Source organism: Aythya ferina (assembly GCF_964211825.1).
Source record: "Aythya ferina genome assembly, chromosome: 24".
Classification (NCBI taxonomy): domain Eukaryota; kingdom Metazoa; phylum Chordata; class Aves; order Anseriformes; family Anatidae; genus Aythya; species Aythya ferina.
Window position 1 is genome coordinate 3,027,385 of NC_140322.1, and position 24,428 is coordinate 3,051,812.

At 52.6% G+C, this 24,428-nt stretch overlaps 1 protein-coding gene across 1 annotated transcript in view; it reads right to left on the reverse strand.

Moving 5' to 3' along the window:
• EPHA10 (EPH receptor A10) overlaps positions 1-24,428 on the reverse strand; it is a gene marked incomplete at its 5' end in the record, with an annotated part of 40,944 nt that overhangs the window by 10,741 nt on the left and 5,775 nt on the right. Inside the window, 7 exons of the mRNA XM_084497283.1 lie at positions 581-706; positions 1,328-1,383; positions 1,628-1,736; positions 2,930-3,092; positions 5,399-5,523; positions 10,388-10,726; positions 11,809-11,964. Coding sequence (XP_084353409.1) covers positions 581-706; positions 1,328-1,383; positions 1,628-1,736; positions 2,930-3,092; positions 5,399-5,523; positions 10,388-10,726; positions 11,809-11,964 — 1,074 coding nt within the window. The remainder of the gene's footprint in view (positions 1-580; positions 707-1,327; positions 1,384-1,627; positions 1,737-2,929; positions 3,093-5,398; positions 5,524-10,387; positions 10,727-11,808; positions 11,965-24,428) is intronic.

Consider the following 24,428-nt stretch of genomic DNA (forward strand, 5'->3'; position numbering starts at 1 on the left):
CCAGCAGCTACCAGGAAGACTTCTTCCACTTCCACCGCTGCCCTCTGAGCTGGTGGGAGAACCCTCACCCCTGCCCTTCCTCCACCTCTTCTTTTTCCATAGCTGAATTTCTCTTTAGGGAGAAAAATGACAAAGAATAATCGTGTTTCCCGTGTTCTGGCGCACATTAGCGATTAAAGCTCTAGGGCCCGGTGTGGGGATTTTAATTTGCTTTTAAGTTTTAGGCAGTGAGGCTGATGAAAATCAATAAATCATTAAGTTCACATATTTATAAATAGTTCCTGTGCTGCTGTCAGCCTGCCCAGATGCAGATAATTACTGATGCTTTCTGGTGTGCGCCTCAATCCGTGGCCTGTACTTGGTGCCTCAGAAAAAGAAACAGGGAACAAGAAACCCAGCTCCTGGACAAAAAAACAGCCCCATAACCCATGGGATCATGGCACTGGGAAGGAGCTATCCCCAAAGGTGCTGGCGAGGTGGACAGCTCGGGAGGCAGGAGGGTGGCAGCAGTGGCATGAGGCTGCCAAGGGGGGGGACAACCCCGTGGGGACATGCGGAGGGGCCGCGAGGGGCAACCTGCCTGTCCCAATGATCCTCTCAATCTTAATGCTGGCGTTATCCAGCTCTTTGGCAAAGAGGTGCACGGCCTGCATGGGGTCTTCACACGTGTCAGGGTCGATGTACGTCCGCCTGGTGGGTATTTTAACTGCAGGAGAGCAGGGGAATACAAAAAGAGCATGAGAGAGGCTCGCCTGCCTGGGATGGGGTGGCTGCTGTGCTCCCCTGGCTCTGCGCTGAGCAGAAACCCTCCCGTGGGCAGCTCAGTGCCCTTCACGATCAGGTGAAACAGCCAAAATGCATCCCAAGAGCACAATGGCTCTGCTGCTTTTGAAACACTCCAGGGAGCAGAAGAGCCTGCGTGTGCTTAACGGGCATATGCCAGGCATCAGCTAAACTCATCCGTTCTGGCATTCGGATTTCCTTTGACAACTGTTGTCTGTACAATTACTGCTGCTCAGTAACCAAGAGTAGCCCCAGAAAACAAAACTGCGTTCTCCCATGGCCGTTCGGAAAAAGCTGACAGAATAATTCATGTGAGCCAGGGATTGCTGAGAGCATCCCCAACTCCTGGGCACGCCGGGGACCTCTGTGAAGGACAGACGCTGGCGTGGGTGCTGCTGAGCCCAACGCCTCCAGGGAGCATCGCTGTGCTCAGCCCTGCCCTGGGACAACGCGGGGTGACAACGCCTCAACAGTGAGGGATCAGGGCAGCAAGAAATACAGGGGACCCCACCAGATGTCCTGATCATGGCCACACGGCACTCACAGTGGAAGTAGAGCTCCTCGTCCCCGTCCTGGCTGGCTTTGCTGTACCCACACTGTCTGCAACGAGAATCGGGATGGCATCAGCACCGGGAGCAGCCTCCCACGGGAAATCAAAGCCAAACACAACCCAGCGCCCACGCTGGGGCTCCTGGGCACGGCTTTGGACAGGCTCCAACCCACATTTCCAGCCCCTCTGTGTTACCCACGCTGCCTGCTCACGTCTCCTGTGGGCTCAGCACCACGGGGGCTCTGCTTGGGTCCCCCTCCCACCTCCTCCACACCATCACGCCGCCCTGCTCACCTCCTCCAGACCATCACGCCGATGACCATGGACACCAGCACTGTCAGCCCCGCGATGGCCACCACGGCGATGATGAGGACAGGGTTCTGCTCGCTGGAGGCCACTGTCACTGCCGGGAGGGAAGCAGAGGTGTCACACAGCTCCCAGGGCACATCCCCGGTCCTGCATCTCCCTGTGACAGTCTGCAGCCTCCAGCAAAGCTGGGGGACAATTCCCCAGCAGTGCCAGCCTACTTCTCCCCATCCACACAAGGATTCACGCCCTGGACCAGTTCTCAAATCTCAGGCTGGTGTCACCAGTCAGCACTGAGCAAAAAGTTCCTGCTTGGTGGGGGGGAATGATTTAAAATCGATGGCTTACCTATGGGTTTCCTTCACCACGCCCATCCCTCCTCTTCCTGCTTTTTGCAAACAGGGGCATTAGAAAGCTACATTCTATATAAAGTTTTTATTGGCTTCAATTCATTCTGAAAATGTCTTCTGTGTGGTAAATGGATGCAATTTAAAGCCCTGTTAAACACAATCTGTGAGAGTCGTACTGAGCCAGCCATCTCAGGGCTTTCATTTCGAGCCAGGGTAGGTTATTAAACTGAAACCCTACCATCTCTCCAAGCCCTCTTTTAGGCAGTGAAATAAGATGCTTCTGGCCTATGGTTATGAATGGAAACTGTGAAAAGTAAAACCCCAGCAAATAACCCCGATGCTGGCTGCCCTTACTCAGCCACGGGACAGAGAAGCTGAGTGCCTGGGGCACGCATCCTGCTCCAGATCTCTGCCCGAGCTGCTCTTGTGCCCCCCTCTGCAGCCACCCGGCTCTGTAGCGCCTGCCACAGCTGCACAGAGCCTGGGTTGGCATTGTCCCCTCTGTCACTGCACTGGTGGGGACTGATGGGCTCCCCTCTGGTGCCTGCTTGCTGGTGACATCTGCTCTGGTGCCAACACCACACCAAGGGAAAGCAAAATCCACTCCACGGACACTCTCTTAGGTGCTCCAAAAAAAAAAAACAGAGATGGTCCCCAGTCTCCAGAGCAGAGCAGAAGAGCCACAGACTGACTGCCCTCGCTGATGCTGCACGGGAAGGACACAAACTTCCAGGCCAGGCAGACCGGCAGCAGCAATCGTGTTAAAACAGAATGGGAAAATGCAAATAAAATCAAGTCCTGGAAAGCACCTGCTCTGAGATCCAGGGTGGCTAAATGAGTCTCACTCAAAGGGGAGAGAAACCCACAGTGTGAAAGCAGCAGCATCGTGAGCAGGAGCATCCTGTGTGCGCGAGGGACCACGAGCATCGCCGCCACTCACGCTCTGCCAGCGTCTCCACTTCGATACTAGGGCTGTAGTTGCCGTAGTCCTGCGAGGAAGACGTCCGGATTTGGAAGATATAGAGGGTGCCAGGCTTCAGGTTATTGACTGTCACAGCCGTTGATGTGGTTTTCACGGTCGAGTAACTCTGATCCCTTTGATCCTGCAAAATGATGAGATGCCTGAGATTGGCTGGGACCAGCAGCTGCGCCACGGTCCCGCCAGCCCAGCCGCACCTCCGCCTCGCCGCCAGGTCCCAGCAGCATGGCCCGTGACAGAAAGGATGCGTTTCCTAGATGGCTCCTTAATAGAAATTACATGGATAAGCCACGGGAAATGGCAGGGCCAGATGATGTGCTCTGCAAGACAGGAGGAGGATGGGGTGGTGGGGAGCAGCTGTGTTCCTACACAGCTCCTTTCCATCCCTCCTGCCCACCCTGCACTGCCCCAAATGCAGGGGCTCAGCTGCTGGCACCCTCAGACCGTTTCCTACTCCCCCGCTACGGCTTCTCAAGCCCCAGTGAGAGCAAACAGACCTGCTCCTGCTCCAACAGCATCCCCCCATGCCATGCCTGCAGCGGAGATTTTATCTCAGCATTGTCACTGCCCCACCTGATGGGTTTGATCTACCAACCGCACACAGGTACCAGCAATTTCTTGCCTCAGGTGGCCTGGAGCTGTGTGCGATCCCTTCCACCCCCTGCACACCAAGACCAGCCTTGGATGCTCTCAGCGCTGCATGCACGCAGGAAAGCAACTGTGCTGGGCAATGGTGCAGGGCTGAGGACGAGGTGCCACAGCGAAATGTGTGCAAACACACCGACCTGCTCTGCTTAACACAAGAGTGAAGCCGTGGGGAGGTATTTCTGAGCTCCCTGCGCTCGGCTGGCACATCAGGGAAGAGCCCGGCTGGAGAGGGCAGGGAGCAGCCGTGGCTGCAGGGTGCTGAGCTCCGGGAGCTGCTGGCAGCAGCAGCAGGGATGCTCTCTTGGGAATAAATAGGCGTGCGTTAGCACACACTGAGTAATCGCAGTTGGCAGATGCATTTGCTAATGGTCCTGTTCCCCGGGCTTTTATTCCCTTGCCCAGAGACCTGAAGATGTCTCTGCTTTGACCAAGGGAGAACGGCGACAGCCAGAGCCTTCGTGCAGCTAGCAGCAGGCTGGGCTCCGGACCAGCCCCGCGCTCTGGCACGAGGCACGGCGGTGGCAGCGACACATCCTGCCGCTCCCAGAGCCGGGGATGTCACCGTGAAATGGGTTTTCTGTTTGATGTGCTCCTTCACTCGAATCTCCGAAGTTCAAGTATGGCTTTAAAAGCATAGATTAGGAACTAAGTTGATTTTCCTGTCAGCATCAAAAGCCTCATTGCAGTGAATAATTGCTAAACTGTAGTTTAAATTTTCTACCCAAGCAGGATGTTTCCTCATTTCACATACCCTGAGTATCTTGTTGCTGCAGCCCATTTGCAAAGGAATTACCGTATTATGCTCAGCGCTCGCCCTCACTCCCAGATTCCTCCTTTCAAATCTATCAGATGCTGAAAATCACATTAATATGAATCAGCTTCAAGGTAGCTTGTTTCTAAATACAGAATGCCAACATGTCACCTGCACGCTTTGCTTGACATGCAATCAGTTTCATAACGAGCCTGAGCACACGCAGATAAGGTAATTTGCGGAACTGTGTCATAAACTGCATTTATTTTGATTTAGAGCTTTGTCCCTGCTCTCTGCCCACTGGTATCTCTTCTAAAATTCTCAGCCCACTGTGTCTGTCAAATAAGAGCTATTTTTTGAATTAACAGGCTGTCATAAAAATGTTTCCTCGTGTCCCCTCCAGTGTGCCAGGCCACTCACAGCTCACTGAAGTTATGGGTTTGGTGGGACTCGGTCCTAAAGCAGTGAAGACCACAGGTCCAACACTTTCTGAGAGAACAGGCTATGAATATAGGTGTCATCTCATCACAGATCTGGAAAGACCGTATGGTTTATACTTCCTAGCTGGCGAATGGCAAGCACCCAAACCTCAGATTTCTAATATTCTTGAAAAAAAGCCATCCAAAGAATGAATGAACGCGAATTATTAGCTTTACTCTTTCTCCCAGGGAGATGTCAACATTAGGACTGGATGAAATCTTGCTGCACAGATGGGGTAAAAAAAAAAAAAAAAAAAAAGCCACTAATTAAAATAAACTCTACAAATAACCCAAATTTCCTAAAACTTACATAAGCAGATTGCATAAGGCTGTTGGAGAGGAAAAGCCTTTACTGGCACCCGTTGGAAGCGCTCCTGCCACTCTTAGGTGCCAGTAAAATCATCACTGTGCCGCAGTCCCCGCGTGTATGTCCCATTTTCCACCGCACCCTGTTTAAGCTGCAGGGTGCTGACAGCAGCAGGAGAACAGCCACAAGCAGAAGTATTTGGGATGCTGCATGGGCAGAGGTTGGGTACGTCCCCAGAGCCCTACCTTCTCGTAGTACTTGACCTCGTACTCGGTGCTGTTGGTGGTTGGGAAGCCCGGCTCCTGCCACGACAAGGAGATGCTCTTCTGCTCGATTTTATCCGTGCGGATGTCGGTGACGGGAGTTGGTGCTGGAAGAGTGGAGAGGAAAAAAGGGTGATGGCAGAGGCAGAGCATCCCCAGCACCCACCCCGCAGCACAGCCTGCCTGCCTGGGGACACCAAACTGCCAAGACTGGGTTGCCTGTTAGGAACAGCCGAATTAATAACTGCAATGAGGAGAGCACGGGTTAGAGGGGATTTTATCACGATCCTCATGTTCATGGCCTCTTCTTTTCTGCTTTTGTCCTCTGTTGTCACAGGAAAAAAATTCAATAATTTGAATGGCTGAAGAGCATGCACCTTGTGCAGACTGCACCTCCCTCCCTCTGAACCAGGGCTGGATTAGAGCAAACTCCCAGCTGGTGATCATCCAACAGGAGAAGACAGTCCAAAAACAACTACTTTAGGAACTGGGCAGCAAGCAAGGCTCTGTCCAAAAAAAAAAAAAAAAAAAAAAAAGCCGACCCTATGCAAAATAGAGAGACCGTGGGCTGGTAGGAGACACCAAGTCCACCCTGGTGCCCTGGGCAAGCTCTCCCACTCGCCATCCAACCCTCCCAAAAGCTGGGAATTGGGCAGAGCTGCCTGCCCTGCCTGCTGCCATGCCCCAGAAGCCGGCTGTTTGTTTCTAGCTAGCACACTGCACGCTGGATCCTCCTCCCTGGCCTTTCTGCTCCCATTTAGCTCATCTCCCTATGCAGGATGCACTTGCCAACTCTTCCTGCTTTCACCACGCCGGCTCCTTCCCTGAACCCCTTCTCGTGCCTGCAGCCTGTCCCAACACCCCAGCCTTCCAGGCCAGCAAAAAGTTGGCTGGAGCTGCCAGAGCGTCTGCAGCATGGCTGGAGCTTGCCAAGGAAGCGATGCTCACCCCGAGCAAGACAGAAGCAGCACGGACGCGATGCTCTGCCCGTGGCCAGCACACCCACTGCTCGCTCTGCGAGAGCAGGAGATGCTAGGGCATCAGTCTTTGCTGCAGAGGATGTTCCTCAAGACAGACACTGCATGTTTTAGTAGGGAAAATAAAATCTGTGCCTGGTGCTTCTTTTGGAGCCCTAGTTTGCTCTGGATTAATTAGGAAAAACGACCTCCCCATGCCTAGGAAAGCCTTCCACCTGTGTCACCCTTCAAGCATTAGGGGCCTGAACACAGCAGAGTAAAGCCACTTACACCCACAGCCCTGTGGCAGGCCCAGGGAAAGATGTGTAGGGAATGAGCTGTTTGCAGCCTCCCCTGCTTCTCCATCAAAGCAGGACCCCGGCTGCCCCAACGGGACTCCCATGGAGAGGAACAAGTCCCTGGAAAGTAAACTTAAGTATCTGTGAAATTTCATATTTATTACTTAGCTCATTAATCTCTGCTGCAGAAAAACGTCCCCCTGATGTTTTATTCATGACGATTTGCTCCTTGATTCCGAGTCCTCTCGACTCCTTCTGAGAGCACGAGGACCTGAGCTGCAGCCCCGCACACCGAGGGGCGAGCAGGGAGCTCCGGGCTCGTGCCCACGGCCCCTGCACGCTGCTCCCTCCTCACCGCGATCTGCCTAAACACGGTTTGACATTTTAAAAAATAATTCTCCGAGTAAATACGCTGGCCCCAGAGCTGACCTTTAAGGGAATATCAAATTGTTCACGCGTAAAGGAGGAGGAGCAAACTCATTCCAGCAGCACGAAGCAAGGCAAAAAGGTTGTTGGCAGCCCCACCAGGCCAGGCAGAGCACGCTCCCGAAGCCAGCCTGACACTTCGCTTGGTTTTTTGCTCCTGTAAACTAAGTTAAGTGCTCCTTGCTGTTTTATATGATTCCCATCAATAAGACATCACACGGATGCCCTCCTGTATCTCTGTATCCAGCAAACAGACTGAGAAAACCTGAACAAGTGGTCCTGGCTGTTAACAAAGCCATCAGGAGAAATCACGCTTGCTGAGTGCTTTGCCATGGAGCAGCACTCGTGGCACACGCCAGGAAAGCAGGGACCAGCCTCCAACACGCTTAAAAGGGATTAAAGAAAATCACACAGACTATAAAGCATTTCACACTGTGGAGAAAAAAAAAATGTGTTGCCCATCAATATTTTAAGCTCCCCTAACATCGCCTCTATTCTGAAAAAGCAAACATTAAATTATTCACCACTCTGCCTGGTTTTATACACTCCACTCCGTTGCATCTGGGTTTCCTCCTCTCCATTAGCCGCTGTGCCAGCAGCAAAGGCACAAAACCAGGCATGGGCATCACGTCCTGCCTGGACAGCCCGCGGCGTCCGAGCAAGCGTCTGGAGGGGATGAGTGCCACCGAGGACGTGGAGGCTCCAAGGCTGGGACAGACAGTGGGCTTGCAGCTCGTTGACTCATCTTTGTCCTGAGACAGGAGCTTTAATTATCTGGTTTAAGTGTCCATTTTGTGTCCATTAATAATGTGGTAATTGAGCATCGCTCCCTGCAAACAGCAGGCTTCAGGCAGCTCCGTCGGGGGAGGCAGGGGTCAGGAGCTGAGCACTGCCAAACCCACAGCTACAGCACGGATGGAGGTGATGCCCTGAGGTCAAAGAGCCAGCGAGGAAAGATGAAGTCACGTCAGAGCTCAGGCAGGGGAAGATCTTTGCCCAGACAGAGCTCGAGGCACGTGGAGATGCCAAGGCAGTGCTGTGAGTCCCCAGGGAGAGCTGACGGGGAGCGACTGTGCTCTGGTGCAGACCCCTTTTCTGCTCCACCCCATGGCATTATGCACGCCAGGGCCCTGATTAGTGCAAGCACTAATTGCTTAGAGGCAAAGCCTGACTGACCGCAGGGTTGCAGAGCGGAGCAGAAGCAGCAATTTGCACCTGTTAATTCGTGTGAACCAGCACCAGAGAGCTGCACACCAGCATCCCAGAGGTGCCCGGGAAGCCTGGAGAGTCCAAGCACGTGGCAGAGCACAGGGCAAGCTCCGAAGAAGCAGGGAACCTCTAAAAAATCCCATGCAGGAGCTGCTGCAAGGCTCCAGTGCCACTCACTGCCCCTCCTGGGGGCTCTGCTGGGGTGCACGGAGCAGCCTGCTTCAGAGCCCCCCGTTCAGCATCGTCCCCTTCTCCACTATCCCAGAGAGGAGAATGCCTTTCTGCACTGGCTGCATTATTAATCTGCAACGGATTTAAAAGCCCTTTAAGATAGGAGCCGATCCCTGCCGGGAATATAAATGACATCGTCCCACAGCGTACATTTACATAGCTGATGCTGCTCCACTCCTGCAGGTAAACAGCTCCGCTCACTCCTCAAACATTTTTGTTTAGTCCCATGCTGGGGCCAGATTAGAAAAAACACGGTATTAATTTTGCCTCCTGCAGACTAAATAGCATCTTTTCTTTTCCCCTGCAAATACAATGAACAACTGCTAATTCCCTCTTGTGAATGCTGAAGGGGAAGGGCAGTGTGAAAGCTGCACTTAGAGCTATATTTAGAGGAGCCGGGATCTGACAGCTAAATAGGGTCTTGTTTCTTTGTTTAATTTTTCCTCTGAATCTGCATATCTGGAGCCAGAGCCTTCCTGCTGCTGCCAATGACATCCCTGAGACCATCGTATCGCAGCCATGAAAGAAGCCACCTCTGCTTCAGGCATCCCTGAAGTCTCGCTTTCTCCTTATCTCCAGCCCCATCCGGCACTCCTGTGCTCAGCTTGAACAAAGAGCAGCCCCAGGGCTCCGGCCAGTGGGGCAGGAGAAAGGAGCAGCTCCAGCCTGGGAAGGGACACCTTCAGCAGCAAAGCACTCGAGGCTTTCAAGAAGCTTCCTGAACCTCAGCTGCTCAGCTAATTCTGAGCCACCATCTGCATCCGGAGGCTTGACAGCTCGACAAGCGACATTGATTTGGAGCAGATTACAAGATTAATTATGCCATATTCTTTACGCATACTTCAATTCCTTCGGGAGTATATACAGCGTGGAGTAAGGGGCTGAGATTCCCACTTACCCAGACGAGAAGTTGTACTGAAGAGCCTCGGAGCTAAGGCACGGGCTGGTGTCACGGACTTGTTGCTTTGTTCCCTTTGGAGGACAGGGACCTGCTGCCCTTACCCTGCCTCCTGTTCCAGGCTCTGCCCTGCCACCCACACAGGAGCCTCTGCAAAAATCCCTCGTTACCAGCCCCCGTTAAGCTCTTCCCTACGCTGGCTCAGGAATAACCTGGGCTCCAGGACAGCTCTTCCCAGAGCAAAACCTCTCCCTGAGCAGCACCGATCCTAATGAGGAATGACACCTCTGCTGAGGGTGCCCTGTGGCACAGCGTCCACCAAGAGGATTCACGGAAATGATGATAGGGGAGAAAGCAACAACACAGGCAAAACCATTTGATCAAGTGGTGGGAAAATTATTTATAACAAGATCAAAGTTTAATCCCTTCAGATGAAATTGTTGGCCAATTCCTGCCAAGAGGTACGTGAGGATCATCCGTCTCCATTAACCATGGCTTGGCAAAGGGTTTTCATGCAAATTAATAACGTGGCCACAGAGGAGCAGACAAGGACGCGACAAACCAACGCTGTTTTTCCCCAGGCACAGCCGACAGCTGAGCAGAGAGCAACACCCTGCAGTCAGCCGGGACCACAGGCAGAAGGGATGCTCGCTTCCCCTTGTGCTAAGGGGACACAATTTGGAACCTCAGGTGGGACGCTTAATGCCAGAAATTGTGCTGTGGGCCAGCATAGAAAACAGAAAATCATTTCTGTTCCCAAAGCGTAACTAATATCTGAGTTACTCTTTAGGAACGGGCTGAAGACGTTGTCTATTTGAAGGTATTATAGTGACCTGTAACTCATCCTGCAGCCAAAGCCCTCACAAGTGTCTCGAGGTCACCAAGGGCAGCGGGTGACAGGGATGAGCACCGGGAGCTCCTCCAGCACCACATCCTCAACCCCCGACCATACCTGCGAGCCCGGTGGAGACGTTGACCTCGGCATACTGCTGCCCTGCCAACGGGCTGACGGCCGAGACACCGTTGAGGGCCGCCACACGGATGGTGTAGTTGGCGTGAGGCAGCAGGTTCACCAGCGTCACGGTGCGCTCCACCAGGCCCGTCTGCTGCGGCACGAAGCCCACGCCACTGCCGCACTGCTCACAGCCGCCCCGTGCAGCAGGGCAGCGGCCGCACCACAGGCTGTAGGTCAGGTCGCTGCGGCCGCCAGCATCCGCGGGGGCACTCCACTGCAGGACCAGCGAGGAACGCCGCAGGCTGTAGACGAGGTCCCTCGGGGCCGATGGAGGACCTGGAAGGAGAGGGACACCCGTGGTGAGGCTGCAGCTCGAGTGCTGGGTTTGGTTTTGGGCCCCTCAGCACAAGAAGGACATCGAGGCCCTGCAGTGTGTCCAGAGAAGGGCTACGAGGCTGGTGAAGGGCCTGGAGAACAAGTCCTGTGAGGAGCAGCTGAGGGAACTGGGGGTGTTTGGGCTGGGGAAGGGGGGCTCAGGGCAGAGCTCATTGCTCTCTGCAACTGCCTGGAAGGAAGGGGTGGGGAGCTGGGGGCGGCCTCTGCTCACAGGGAACTGTGCCAGGAGCAGAGGGAACGGCCTCGAGTTGTGCCAGGGGAGGTTCAGGCTGGAAATGAGGAGACATTTCTCCTCAGCAAGAGCGCTCAGGCGTTGGGACGGGTTGCCCAGGGAGGTGGTGGAGTCCCCGTCCCTGGGGGTGTTCAGGGAGAGGTTGGACGTGGTGCTGGGGGACAGGGGCAGGGGGTGGTGGTTGGACCAGATGATCTTGAAGATTTCTTCCAACCTTAACGATTTTATGAGCTGCCTTGGATCAAGTGTGAACCTACGGCTTCTCCACATCTGGGGTTTGGGGCCATCAGCAGGGACACTGGTGGTGGTGGGGCGAGCCCAGGTCCTCATGCAGCAGCCACAGGTGGGCTCTCAGGATGGAGGACCCTACAGCAGGCTCCTCACTGAAGGAACATGCTCTGAGCAACCAGCCCCAGCTCGCACAAGTTGTGGGCAGCATCCAGCCGAGCTGGGCACCTCTCCCCGCCATCTCAGCCAGGCTCAAGCCCAGCCACCCATGGCCAGAGCGAGCTCCTCACCGCCGCACAGGCACCTCTATCACATCCATCACCGGAGGAGCTGGAGTCCAATCCAATTAACTAGAGGCCATTTAATTAAAATCCGCAAACTATATTAACTACATGACTGAACTCTAGTTTTACCAGTGAGTGCCTGCAAGCCTGCCTGCGTGTCCTCCTCACCGGCCCTCAGTCTCAGCCTGGGAGCCCCACGGAAGAAGGAGACCCCTCCACGCTCCCCGCAGTCCTGCCCTCTGCTTTACAAAGAGCCTTTACTCTTCACCAAGACGTACGCGTGCAGGAGGCAGACGGAGGGTCCGACGGGGACCTGGAGTAGTTCTTCTGGCACGAGCAGAACGTGGAGGCTTCCTCGTGGGTGAAGCTGTGCTCAGGGCAAGGAGAGCAGAGAGGAAGACGGAGCGAAAGCTTGTAAAATCCGGGAAGGCATGCTGGAAAGAGAGAGAGGGAGTTACAGAAAGAACAGCACGAGCAGAACAGGGCCCACAGCTGATGACTGCATTGCCCTGTTCCCTGGGATGTCCTGTGCCTGCTGCTGGACAGCAGACATCACCCTCTGAGCTACTTGCTATGGGTGTTTGTGTGGTCCCAGCACCAAGGGAGATACTCATTTGGTTTGATCCACAATGGATATTTCAATGCTGTCCCTTCATGCTGACCTCCAGGGCTGTGGGACCCTTTCAAGGGGCTGTAGAGGCACAGGAGGAATGATATCCACTGGCTGGACACCAGCAGGAGCGATGCATGAAGGGGGCTGGAAGCTGTGTGGGGATTTGGAGGAGTAGGCAGCTGCAGAAGGAGGCAGGATACAGCAAATACACAGCTTAGTGTGCACAGTCAGGTAAGCAGAGCAGAAATTACACGGGAGACGCAGCAAGACTTAGCAACAACCCAAAAAGGGGAGGAATACGGCAAATTGAGAAGCTGGAGAACTCATCAGTCACCAGAGCTTCGTGCAGAAACCCAAGCCACAAGGCCACGTCGCTGGCAGCTGCGGCTTCATCACTGCAGATTATGCAGCAGTCACTGCAGGCAGTGAGGTATATACCAAAGCCAAACGACAGCAGCAGAAATTGGCTTTTGTAGGCCATACACAGGCTTCCTTTATCCTTTGAAAAGCGTCTTTGATATTCATACAAGTAAGTGGTTCGCACAGTGGTCAAGGATTTGCTTGATCTTTACCACAAGCAGCACGCAGAGTACAAGTAATACCCCTAGCAGGACACCCAGGAGCTAGTTCCGCATGGAAAACGTGTTATTTTACAAAACCAACAGAAAACAGGCTGCAAAACCCCATAAAGCAGTTTGTTATAGCTTCAGTTTGACCTTAAAACAACACCTGAAAAGGAAGCAGCCTGCAAACAAATGCATTCTGCTTGGCTTCATCTCAGTGGTGTGGGGCTGCTGCCTGCTACCCCTTCATCAGCTCCCCTAATATTCAGGCTTGTGAAGTTCCTGGACGAACAGCTCCCTGCACACAGTCCCCTCTCTCATCATTTTTAAAGAGTTGGCTGCTGAGCCTGTTCCTTTTAAAGCAGATTATTCCAGCGCACTCCGGTTCATTAGCTTTCTGCGTGACATAAAACTGGCAGCTCCGGCTGTGATCTGAGGACAAAGCACCAGGCAGCACCGGGGCAGGGAAGATTCTTGCACGGGATGCTGAAAACGAGCGAACGTTTACGGGGGACGTTATTTCATCTGCCTTTAGAAATTCAGTGCACTCTGATCGTGGACAGGGGGGAGCCAGCACTGCTGCTGCGGCTCCCGCTGGTCCCATCGCCCCTGGCTGCTGGCACAGGGACAGCCAGCTGCTTGGCAGAGCCACGAGCAGCAATGCACAGGAGAGATTTCTGCTTTTCTTACGTATCAGATGCAGCCCTTCAGGAGCCACCTGAAAGCCTTGAATCTTGCCACCCAAGCTCTCTGCCACCCGGTGCAAGTAAAGCCCCCAGAAAGCAGCAGATTTGGCCACCTCGAGCCTAGTCCAGTTGTGCCCAAGTAACGAAGAGAGGCTTCCTGGTATCTGGAATGGAAATCAGCATTTTCCAATAGATGGGGACTCAATGCTACATTTCTATAGTAAAACTGAATAGTAAAACTGTTAAAAATGGAGAAAAATAATAATAATTGAAAAAAAAAAGAGCCCAGCATGGTACTGAAGAGCCCACAGCTTTGCATTTGCCTCTCCCAGTTTGCAGACTGCACGCCTCCAGGACCAGATAAAGATGACCTTTAAAAGCACAGGCTTGACAAACACAGCCGAGGAGTAATATTAAGACGGCGTGCCATAATGCACAATAAATGTCATTCCCTACTTAGGGTGCTAGATAACACACACAAAACTAGCAGGTGCTTAAATTACTTCCAAAACTTCCAGCTTCCTCTTAATATTTGAGAAACCAAAGCAAAGCTACTGTTACACTAATAAGCATAGCAATGTATTTAGCTTGCATTTCCTTTGGTTCAGCTGTACTGACCACAACACGGGGCACAAATACCATCAGCCAGGGATCCCACAGCGCTTCAGGCACGCCGTGGTGTTTGCACGCAGACCCCAGGCTGGGCTGAGCCCCCGCAGGCTTCGGTGCTGCTCATCCATTGCGCTCCACGGGGAGAAGCTGCTCATTACGGCATCAAAGCCTGAACGCCAGCATCATGTTGCTGCTCGTACCCTTTGTCAGGCGGAACAGAAAAATCAATCTTGTTTACAAACTTGATGGGACCTGAGCAGTAAAAGCAGTGGATACACGGCCGTCATAGCCCAGAGTGAACGGCGAGCCTGGCAGTCACATAAATTTGACATCTCGCGTTAGGAAATTGAAGGTTTTCAATTAGAAGCATCTTTCAGGCAGTTCTTCCCTGACTTCTAATAGCTAGGAGAAGTAAGCGTACAAAAGCCTCTCTCAGCCAGTATGTCAGCTAATAACTGTGTGAAACACCTCCGTTTGTACTTCCCAGGATCACAGGCACCACGACGCTGTGGGGCTCAGCCCCGGCTGCTGCACAGCCCCAGGTACGATCACAGCCACCCCTACGGAGGTCTCACCCCGCCTGCAGGGCTGCAGGCTGGCAGCCCACAGCCTTTCCCTTCTTTTCAGTCTTCTCCAGATCAGGACGAAGCAGAACTCCCCTGACCTTCCTGCAACACATATCAATGCCCAAACGATTTCGACGCTGCCAAATTCTTTAGTGAAATCACAGCCAGTAACAAGGAGTGCTGCAATCTCGATCCTTTCTGCACACTTGGTAATTTTGTTCCTTTGTTCCCATGCTCCAGAAGGAGAACAAAAGCACCCTGGAACATTTGATGCGTCGTACGTGCATCTCAGTTTCTTTTCTCAGCTAAACTCCCTGTCTCCTCCACCTCATCTCATAAGTGTTTCTGTCGGACCCCAGCTGTTTTAGGCATCCCTGTTATTTTGCACTGCTCATTTTTGCGCTGGGTATGTGACAGCTCTTGAGAGAACAGGCCATCAATTTATAGAATGAAATTCTTTTTTGTACACAATCTTCTATCCTTGCCCTCTGCTACTATCACAACTTAATTATTAAATAATAAAATCCAATAATGCCTCAGCTAGGAGCCAAAGAGAAGCAGCTGGGTGGGTCAGACAAATTAATTGCCTCTCTCCTTCTCCATCATCTCTGCCCACGCGAGATGCTCCCCATCCGCCAAGCATTCCTGATTTGTCTCACCACGCTCCCTCCTTGCTCCCACACTGCATGCACAGCCCAGCCAGCAACAGCACAAGCAGCGTGGATTCGTGCAGCAGGCTGGCAGGTAAGCTGGCACGATGCACCCTCGGGAAGGGTTTCTCTTACAGACACATCTGCTGCAGCTCCCGGACACGAGTAGATGACTCTATCAAAAGCCAAAAGCAGCATCCTCTCCCACACACAATCCTGCCCATGGGGAGAGCAGGGGCAGTTAGGGTCGCAGAGAAGCATGACGAGGACATGGTTTCCTAGTCAGCTGTCACGGGACAGCTTTAACTCCCCCTCCCCAGCAGCACTCAGGCAAATCCACCCCGCAGCACCACGAAGCCTGCCCACTCGAGTCCCCCAGCACTGACTCCCAGGCAAAACCTCCCTCTGCAGCCTGGACCCTGACTCACAGCCCCAAGGGATGGGGGAGGCTCCCCCACCAGCAAGGACCTCGGCATTTTCTAAGCTGCAGCAAGCTGAGCGTACAAATTTTGCCTTTAAAAATAGCGAGAGAGATCCCTGGCTGAAATCCTGATTTCATCGGCAGAGAGGCACTGGAGTTTGAGCAGCTTTATCTTGTTAATTGATGAGCGGTGATTAAAAGCGACTCACTAAGTGCATCAGGCAGGACAACTGACTGCAGCTCTGCAAGCTGCGGACTTGATTGCAGTTTCTGTTCAAGTGAAGCATGGCCAAGATTTTGCATGCAGCAGTGAAATGAAGTTATTAATCACCCCAGCTGTATTTACCAGCTGGCCAGTAGCCTGTTATGAGGTGCACTTATGAAACCCATCATTGCAGCAGTTGACTACCTCCAACAATTAATTTAACCTTTGTTTTCTTTATGAAGTACAGGACCAGTGACCACGCTCGAGCAGGGAAGCTGGGGCAGGACAATTGCACGATTTGCAGAATCAAACAAGAAAAATAGGACTGAGAACAGGGCTCAGGTCTCTGGAGGTTCAGTCATTCACAGCCAAACACAGAAGCTGAACCTTCAGGATTCACAGTCTTCCTTTGCAAATGTTGGTTTGTACACACAGAAGAAAATAAAAGGTTTTTAACCAAGGGAGAGCAAAGGACTGACTCCTGCCCCAGAGCCTACTGTGCAGGCACAGCTCCTGGAAGATTCACCCCGTGGAGCGGATAAGCTCAAGGCAAAGCTGCTGTCAGAGCATCCTGCAGCCCCTCGGCTGCCCCATGCAACCTGATGGAGAGCAGCACCCAGCAGCACGCCTCTGCCTTGACTGCGTTGGCAGCAAGTGGCCTCTAGGAAAAGGAATCCTCTGAACGAGCAGAGATCTGGGTGAGCCTCCCCAGAGGAAACCAGAGCAGACGCTCCCCAGCTCGGTCCTGGCACACTCAGCCCCCACATCTCCTCTGACCCAACTTCTCTGCAGACGTCCGTCACGTCTGTCACTTCTGTCTGTCTGTCTGTCCTTCCCCAGGCTCGCATGAGTGTCTGCTGCTCCGCCTAAAAGAGCAGCATTGGCTGCAAAATGTTTTGTGAGTTAGGCAGCGGGCTTTAACAGACACATGCCAGGAAGGAGACAGTCACTGACACTGCCCCAGACAAGTCAGCAGGGCCCAGCAAAACCAAAAATCTATTTTCTGCAGCTTATCAGGCTTCTAATTAAAAAGTGTTCATCATTTTGCAGAGAGGAAGGGGCCAAGACCTAAGCAAATACTGCAGCTTAGCATAAAATATTGAGAGAATGAGCATAGATGGGAGATTAAACACTAGGTGGAAATTGCATCGTATCATGGATTTAGGAATAAAGCTACTTAACCTGGGCAACTTTGTGTTAATGACAATACAAAAATCAGACAAAACCTATCAAACACTTCTTGCCTGCCTCTATCACTGGAAAAATGTGTGTGCATGTGTGTGCAGGCGTGTGTTTACGTCTTCGCCTTCCCAGTCACGCTGCGCGATGCCAGATCACATGCAAGCTCCCCTTTGAATGGCAAGCTTTAGTTTTTACCCAAAGTTAAAAGCACCTACTGCGTTTTCTGTCGAGCAGAAAGCTGCTCAACAGCACGCTTCATCTCAGCTCCGACAGCTTCAACCACAAACACTGTAATGGAACTGGGGTGCACAACGAAACGCCCTCTGGGTTTGTCTCCCTCTTCCTCTTGGAGAGCCTCGGATGCACCAAGTCCAGCAGGAGGCTTTACCAGCAGTCAGAGGGCGATTGCTTTTCTCCTAACCACATTAACACAGCAGCTCCAGGAGATGCTCCCAGCGCTGCAGAATGGTTTCCTGCTGCCCCGTATGAAGCGCCTGGGCAGCAGGAGGAGCTCACCAACACGGCCACGCTCACCCCTCCATGCTGCCTGACACCACCTCCTCACGTCAGGCTTTGGCAGCTCGGTTTTTGCCCTCTCAGCACTCAATCTGAATGCTTCTGATGAGCTCTGCCTCTTTGCTTTTCCACCCAAGCTGTCTCAAGCCAGCTTGTTGACCCACAAACCTTGCAGATATCCGAGAACAAAGGGAAAACAGGGAGGGCACTGCCCGAGTTCGCACTATTGAACTTTCTCATGTTGCTGAATTCCTGCAGATAGCGGAAGAGCCGCGTGCTTGCCAGCAGGAATCAATAACGCCTGCAGTTTCACCCAAAAACGCCTATACAGTCATTTATAATTAACACTACAACTCGGTTGTCTTCCAAAATCAATTCCTTTCCATTTTTTTTTTGTCAAGAAATTGTATTTGACAAAGTTCATCCACTTTTAATGCGTGTTAATTTTCTCTGCTGGAATACGCATCCAGGAGGAGGCTGATCAGGAAGGAAAGCAGCCAGGTAAGGGAGCAGCTGGGGCTGAGGAGCGCAGCAGCAGGACCCCACGTCCCCAGCAGCCTCCAACACCCGCTCAGCATCTTCTGAGGCTTTTTGGGTCTTGCACCAAACACCAGTGGCTCCCAGGGGAAGAACAGCTGTATCCCCATCATATACTGGCCGCTGGCAAGCACTGGCATGCACCTCCCGGGGCTCCTCCATCCCACAGCAGTGTGGTTGGCCTCAACACAGGGGTGCAGCATGTCGAGGCACCCCCAAAAAAACAAGGTTTCCCCCCAGAGAGCGACCAACTCGGAGGACCAGCGCTTCCTGAGCCGTTTGGTTTGCATCCGACAGTGGTTAAACGTCCCCTTGCAACCATCAAAATAGGACAAGAAAAAATATAACACAAAACTCTGCGTGTTACTTATAAGGGTCTCCACTCCTCCTGGCAGCACAGTTCTGTCGCCGCTCTTTCTAGGATTTCCTTCCCTACCCTGGCAGCCCTTGCAAAGATCACAAGGAGACAAGCTCTGGAGCACCTCCTCCCAGCCCCTCTGCGTTCTCACCTCCCCTCACACCTTCACTACAATCTTTTCAGCCCTCAGGGCTTGCTTTTCCCAGAGGTTTTTCTTCCAACGCTGTAGTCGGGTTTTACAAATCCTGTCCCATGAGAAATATTAACAGCACATCCAGAATCACTTCCCCTGCAGGGCTGAAACACGAGGACACCCCAGCAGAGCGGCTCTGCGCCGCAGTGAGGGCAAAAGCTAAAAAATCCACTCCCCTTGGTGTGGAAATGCAGATCTCTGTGCAGATGGTGCACACAGACATTATTTCCAGGAGGACCAAGAAGAAATGTGCCCGTCCCTGTGATTAACACACATTAAGGTACGGACAAGCCCTTCCCGAGCACCAAGGAGCACCCTCTGCTCATGATGCAGGTTGCCAGCAACCAGCACACGCCGAGCCTGCGTCCGTATTCATCCCTCCTGTCCGTACAGACTCACTTTCTGTGATCACCAGTCATATAAAATATGAAACTGTCCTCACTGCCATTTCTCACAGGAGCTATTGCCAGGCTGACCCGCCCCCCCTCCGGACCAGGCTGGCACATCCAGCCCCCATCCGTCTTAATTCCATTATCAAGCCGAGCAAGTCACTGGTTATTATGTTCCAAACATTTCACCGAGACGTCAGCGGAGATGCTCTTTATGTCAGCACAGCAGGAGTGACAGGGAGAGGCTTTGTGCAAAAGATGCCCGCATGCCCCAGGCTCAACACCCAGGGGAACCTCTGGGTGACCCAAAAGCTTCTGCACGGGGTCCACAGCACCTGCTCGCCCCTCCTGGGGCTGGAGCAGAGGGGCTGGGTGCCCCCATGCACCCATGGGACCCTCGCTGCTGACCAAGCCGCCCCAACACCCCCCAGCAGCACCCACACACTCAGTGCCCACCCATCCCACCCCACCAGCAGCAGGATTTGGCCACGCAGGCGGTTGTCCACTTCTCGGCAGCCTCAACAGCAGTTCCCATCCTCGGGGCTGACTTTTGGGTCTTCTGCAAACTTTTTGGCAGGGAAGACACCAGCCGGGAACACCCCTCGGGCTCTCAGTACCAAGGAATCGACACCGGGAACCTTCTCCAGGAGGGCGAAGGAAAGTCAGGCAGCAGCCCGAGCGCCCAGCCTCTGCTGAGCTGTTTTTTCTGCTCAGGTGAGCACATCATTTCTCGTGCTTTCTTTACGAGGTGATCCGGCAGCTGGGTGTGCAGCAAGGGCGGGCGCAAGATGCGAGACGATGCCAGCCTGCACCCTGCCCACCGTCACCCTAGGGAGACGACGGCTGCTGTAAGCTCTGGCAGCAAATCTGCTCAACCCAAGGGACCCTAAAGGGCAAAAGGTGGGAGCTGGGCCCTAGCAGAGCAGGGCAGCTCAGCCTGGAAGAGATAACCAAGGCGACGCTGAGCTGAACTCCATAAAATCACTAACAGCGTGGAGAAGAGAGTGCTGTTATTCAGCGTTTCACAAAACACAAGGATGAGGGTGCAGCTAATGCAATTATCAAGCAGCAGGCTTCAAACAAACAAACAAACAAACATTCCCTGCATACAGCATGTAATTAAATTAAACCCCAGACACAGACTTCGGAGCCTTTCCCATCTCAGAGGGCTGGTTTCCCTGAGCACTGCAGCAAGCATCATTCTCCGGTGCTTCACAATTGCTTCTTTTTCTCTCCCTCCTCCCCCCAAAAAAAAAAAAAGCTCAGCATCCATGCTGATGCCCTGGAAGGACGGCTGTCAAGGAGCGCACGCAGACAAGGACAAGTTGCCCCAAAGCAGACAGGGCACCTTGTGCAAAAGACAGCGCCGGGGTGAAGTTCCAGCGGTATATTGAGCTGCTGAAAGCCTTGTCAACACGTGGCCTCGGGTAACAGAGAGGCTCCTGCCTTCCCCGTACATGCTGGGTTTGCAATCTTGCCTCGTCTTATTGCAAAAACTGTAATCAATACTGTGCAGGCAGCGAGCGATACCGTTACAGAGCCCCACTGTGAGGAAGAGAAAGAAATCTTGTCCAATCTCCGTGCCTGGGCAGGAGGGACGGAGTCAGCGGGAGGGAGAGATCGATACGAGCACCGGATCAGGTCCCCGCTCCTCTCATCTTGGTGCCCTACCTACCAGGATGGGTATTCCAGGCCGTGCCAGCCTGAAGAGTATTCAAAGGCAGTTTTTCTGCTGATTTTTTTCTTTAATAACCGTTTTTCAATAATACTGCTCAGCAGCCTTCAGTCCAACGCATTTCCAGCATCCCTGAAACCTTTAGGACAACACTACTCTATAATTTTAGCTCTTGTTAAATAATTTGAGAAGTACTGAAATGAAAACCTATGTCCAGAGGCTAGATCTTTGTGCGTCTCCAACAATGAGCTCTTAATAGCTGAAATTAAATTCAGTGATTTAGTCTAGAGGAAAATTAAATACCCAAGTATATTTAGCAAGGCAGGCCTGAAATATCAAAATTCATTCAGCACCAAGAATACACTCGCTCGAATTCAGTGCCACAGCAGCACTGGAGAGAAACTCATCGCTATTTATGCAGGAATTTTCCTCAAGGACACGCTAAGGCAGGCACATCCACTGAGCCAAGTGCAATTTACTGTTGTCTTTCCCAGTTCCCTGCTGCACCTCCCAAATTACTCCCGTGCCGAGGGCTGGCCGACCCGCGTGTCCAACGCACCCCACTCCTGCCAAGGGCTTCAACCCATGCACAGCTCCCTTTGCCATGGGCAAGACAGGTTTCCCTCTGTATTTCAACCAAATAGTGGGTGTCCATCCAGCAGCCAGGTATCTATAACCTTAGGCCTGACAAGAATCCCGCAAACGAATTGTGATGCTTGTAATTTTCTGAGTAGTTTGCTCTAAAATTAAGTGTCATAGAGTAATTTGTGTCTGGCTCTGCCACAATTTCCATAGCCATAATTATTTCAGACACACTATAATACAGCAATATAACATTCAATCCAGAATAATAAATATCTCCAAGCTTGATCATTACTCCAAAAAGAGAAAGCATATTTTACATGGGCGTTTCATCTGCACAACTGATGGGAAGCGGCGTCTACCATAAGGCATCACAGCTTCCCCGGAGGCTGCTAATGGCTGCAGGGAGGCGGATATTCCAAACTCATTCAGCACCACGCTCTCCACACCTTACAAATGGTCACTTTGCTCCAGCCATGCTCTGCTACAACCCAAGACCCAGAAGATGAAAGCCAAACCATAATTTGGAGAGGAAACCGAAGCATAAATTTCCTCCCCAACTCCTCCTTCAGCAGCATTTACTCCCTCGGTTTTACTCCCTCAACCCCTTCTTGATGCACTGCCCTCGTTTCACATCCATTTCCACCAGCACGGCCACGGTGCACCCAGCTCCAGCCCCGATGAGCGCCGCTAAATCTGAGCTTCAGCTCCGTCCCGCGAGCAGCACGTGGCTGTGAAGGATGGAAGCAAAGCCTAGTGCTCGCTGCGGAGTCCCAGGAGAAAAAATAAATTTATTATGCATAATACCCTGGCATCAGTCAGAGGATAAAATAAACTCCAGGAGCACACGCAGGTTTGTAAGCTAATGTATAAAAGATGAAACAAATCAAGAGCCCCAAGCGCTGTGCATTTGGATCCATCTTTTTTTGTACTTAAATGGAAAAGCAGACCTCAGGCTTCAGGAGGTATCTTTGTACTAAATAGCAGAGTATTGCAATTTTTTATCCTAAATCTCTTTAATTCTCAATCAAACTACTTATTTTCCAACTGAAGACACTGTAGAGGCACGATGTTTTGACGGGACATGCACAACAGAGGATGACACTTTACCAGCACCACTTCCCACTCCCACCCCAAGCTTTTGCTCAGCAGGAGTGAGCCCTGGCCAGGCAGAGCACACAGACATGGGCTGGGAAACATGCACATTATGTGCTGTGCCACAGCCTGGATCCCTTTTTACACCAGCAGGTGCATAAAAAGATGCAAGAGTAGGGCCGCATCATTGATCACATTCCCTGAAGGACTCACAGCTCATAGGGACCTGTGAGCCCTGCACCTCTTCTGGGGATGCAGAACACCAAACACCCGCACGTTCAGCCAGGAAGAAGGATGCAGAGACCTCAATTTCCCCAGCAAGGCAGTACTTCAGGGGAAATAGTACACAAGGGAAGACAAAGAGGTTCCCCACAGCTGTAGCCAGTGTAGTCTCCCCTCATCCCAACAGCCTACATGTGCTGCTTCTGTTCCTACCACTGGAGGGGTCATTTTTGGTTCCTATTTGGCATTTGAATGCCTGTAGTGCTTCCAGCTGGCATTTATTTATTAGCAGAGCTCTCATTTTCCAAAAAAAAACTTCTTCACGAAGCAGAAAACCCCTGCTCAGGAAGTCTCGAGCTCATGCCATCTTCAGGTGCTTTCCGTCATCGTCCTCTACCACCAGACAAATTCACATGGCCCATTTCTGGAGTAAGACGAAGGACTCGCAGTTGGATTAATGCACTCAACGCTCTGCAATTCCAGCCCGAGGCTCTCCCCAGGCACCTGCAGCAGGAGCCTCGCCTCGCTGACCACCAGCCCCATGCAGCAGAGCTGCCGACGTGCAACACGCAAGGTGAGCACACGGGCCCTGAGACCCACAAGGACACCAGCCTCGCTCTCAGTGCTGTCACCATGAGAAAAACGGTAGCTGTAGCTCTCAGGGACGGGTCACTTGTGTTTCCTTTTTTTTTTTTTTTATTTTAAATTGATGTCTGCATTTCATCAGTATGAGGAACGCACATGTCCAGGAGGCACCGAATGAGCCCGGCAGCAGGGTGGCAGCCGAGGCAGAGCTGCTCCCTGGGCAGGAGCTGCCCCCAGGGCACAGCAGCTCCCAGAGCCATGGCACGGTCCTGGGGCTGCAAGCAGACGCTCCTCCGATGATGCAGCCCCAGCTCCTGCCTTCGGTGCTGCCTCTCTCTGCATCCCCACCTCGCAGCGGACACAAGGACTGCACAATTTCATTCCCTGCTCCCAAAGAAGGGCAAGACAAGTGCCTCTGTCCAGCACAAGCAGCCGGGTATCAAAGGCTCTTCACGGACATCTCAGGAGACCTCTGTAAAGCAAACGGCTCCCACCTCAGAGCCATCACGCTCTCCACCTTCAGCCTGTGATGCTCAGCAGCGCAAAGGCAAGGAGTAGAAGGGGAGGTCCAAGGGGACCCAAGCGGAGAGACGGCTCTTTTAAAACAGCAAACACTTGCCCTGTTTTAGCGCTTCCCTTTGGAAAATACAAATCAAGGACTTTTACTGCTATCTTGGGTTTTGCAGAAAAACGTCCTGCCCTAGCCAATTTCGAGGAGGACGGATGTGGCCGTGGGGCAGAGGCACTGCTCTGCCCAGCGATGCTCCCTGGGCTCTTTTCGGGCAGTTTCTGATGAATCCCCCCAAGCTCACTGCAGCTGCTCAGCGTCCAGCGTGCGTTACATTTCCTACAACCACGAGCAAAGGCTGCTTTCTTCTAACAACTGCCCCCCTGTGCCTTCCACCTCATCCCTCTGTTTCAAGACAGCAGTGCCAGCTGCTCACCCTGCAAAGCCCCAAAATCCTTCACACACATACAAGGGACAAACGAACCAAGGATGGTCCCTGCACACTGGGGAAGCATCACAAGCTGCGCAGGAGGCACCCAACCTGCCCCTTTTATCCACCCCAAAATCACTTGAAACCCTATTTTTAAAATCCCAACAAAGCTCTAGCAACTATTTTCTCCCTAAAATCAGCTTCTGTAAGATCAGCCCTGCACAGACGGGACGCAGCCAGCTACAGGCTGAGACACCAGCACGGGCTGCCCCAGCAGCACAGCGCCAGCTCCTGCCACCCCCGTCAAAAG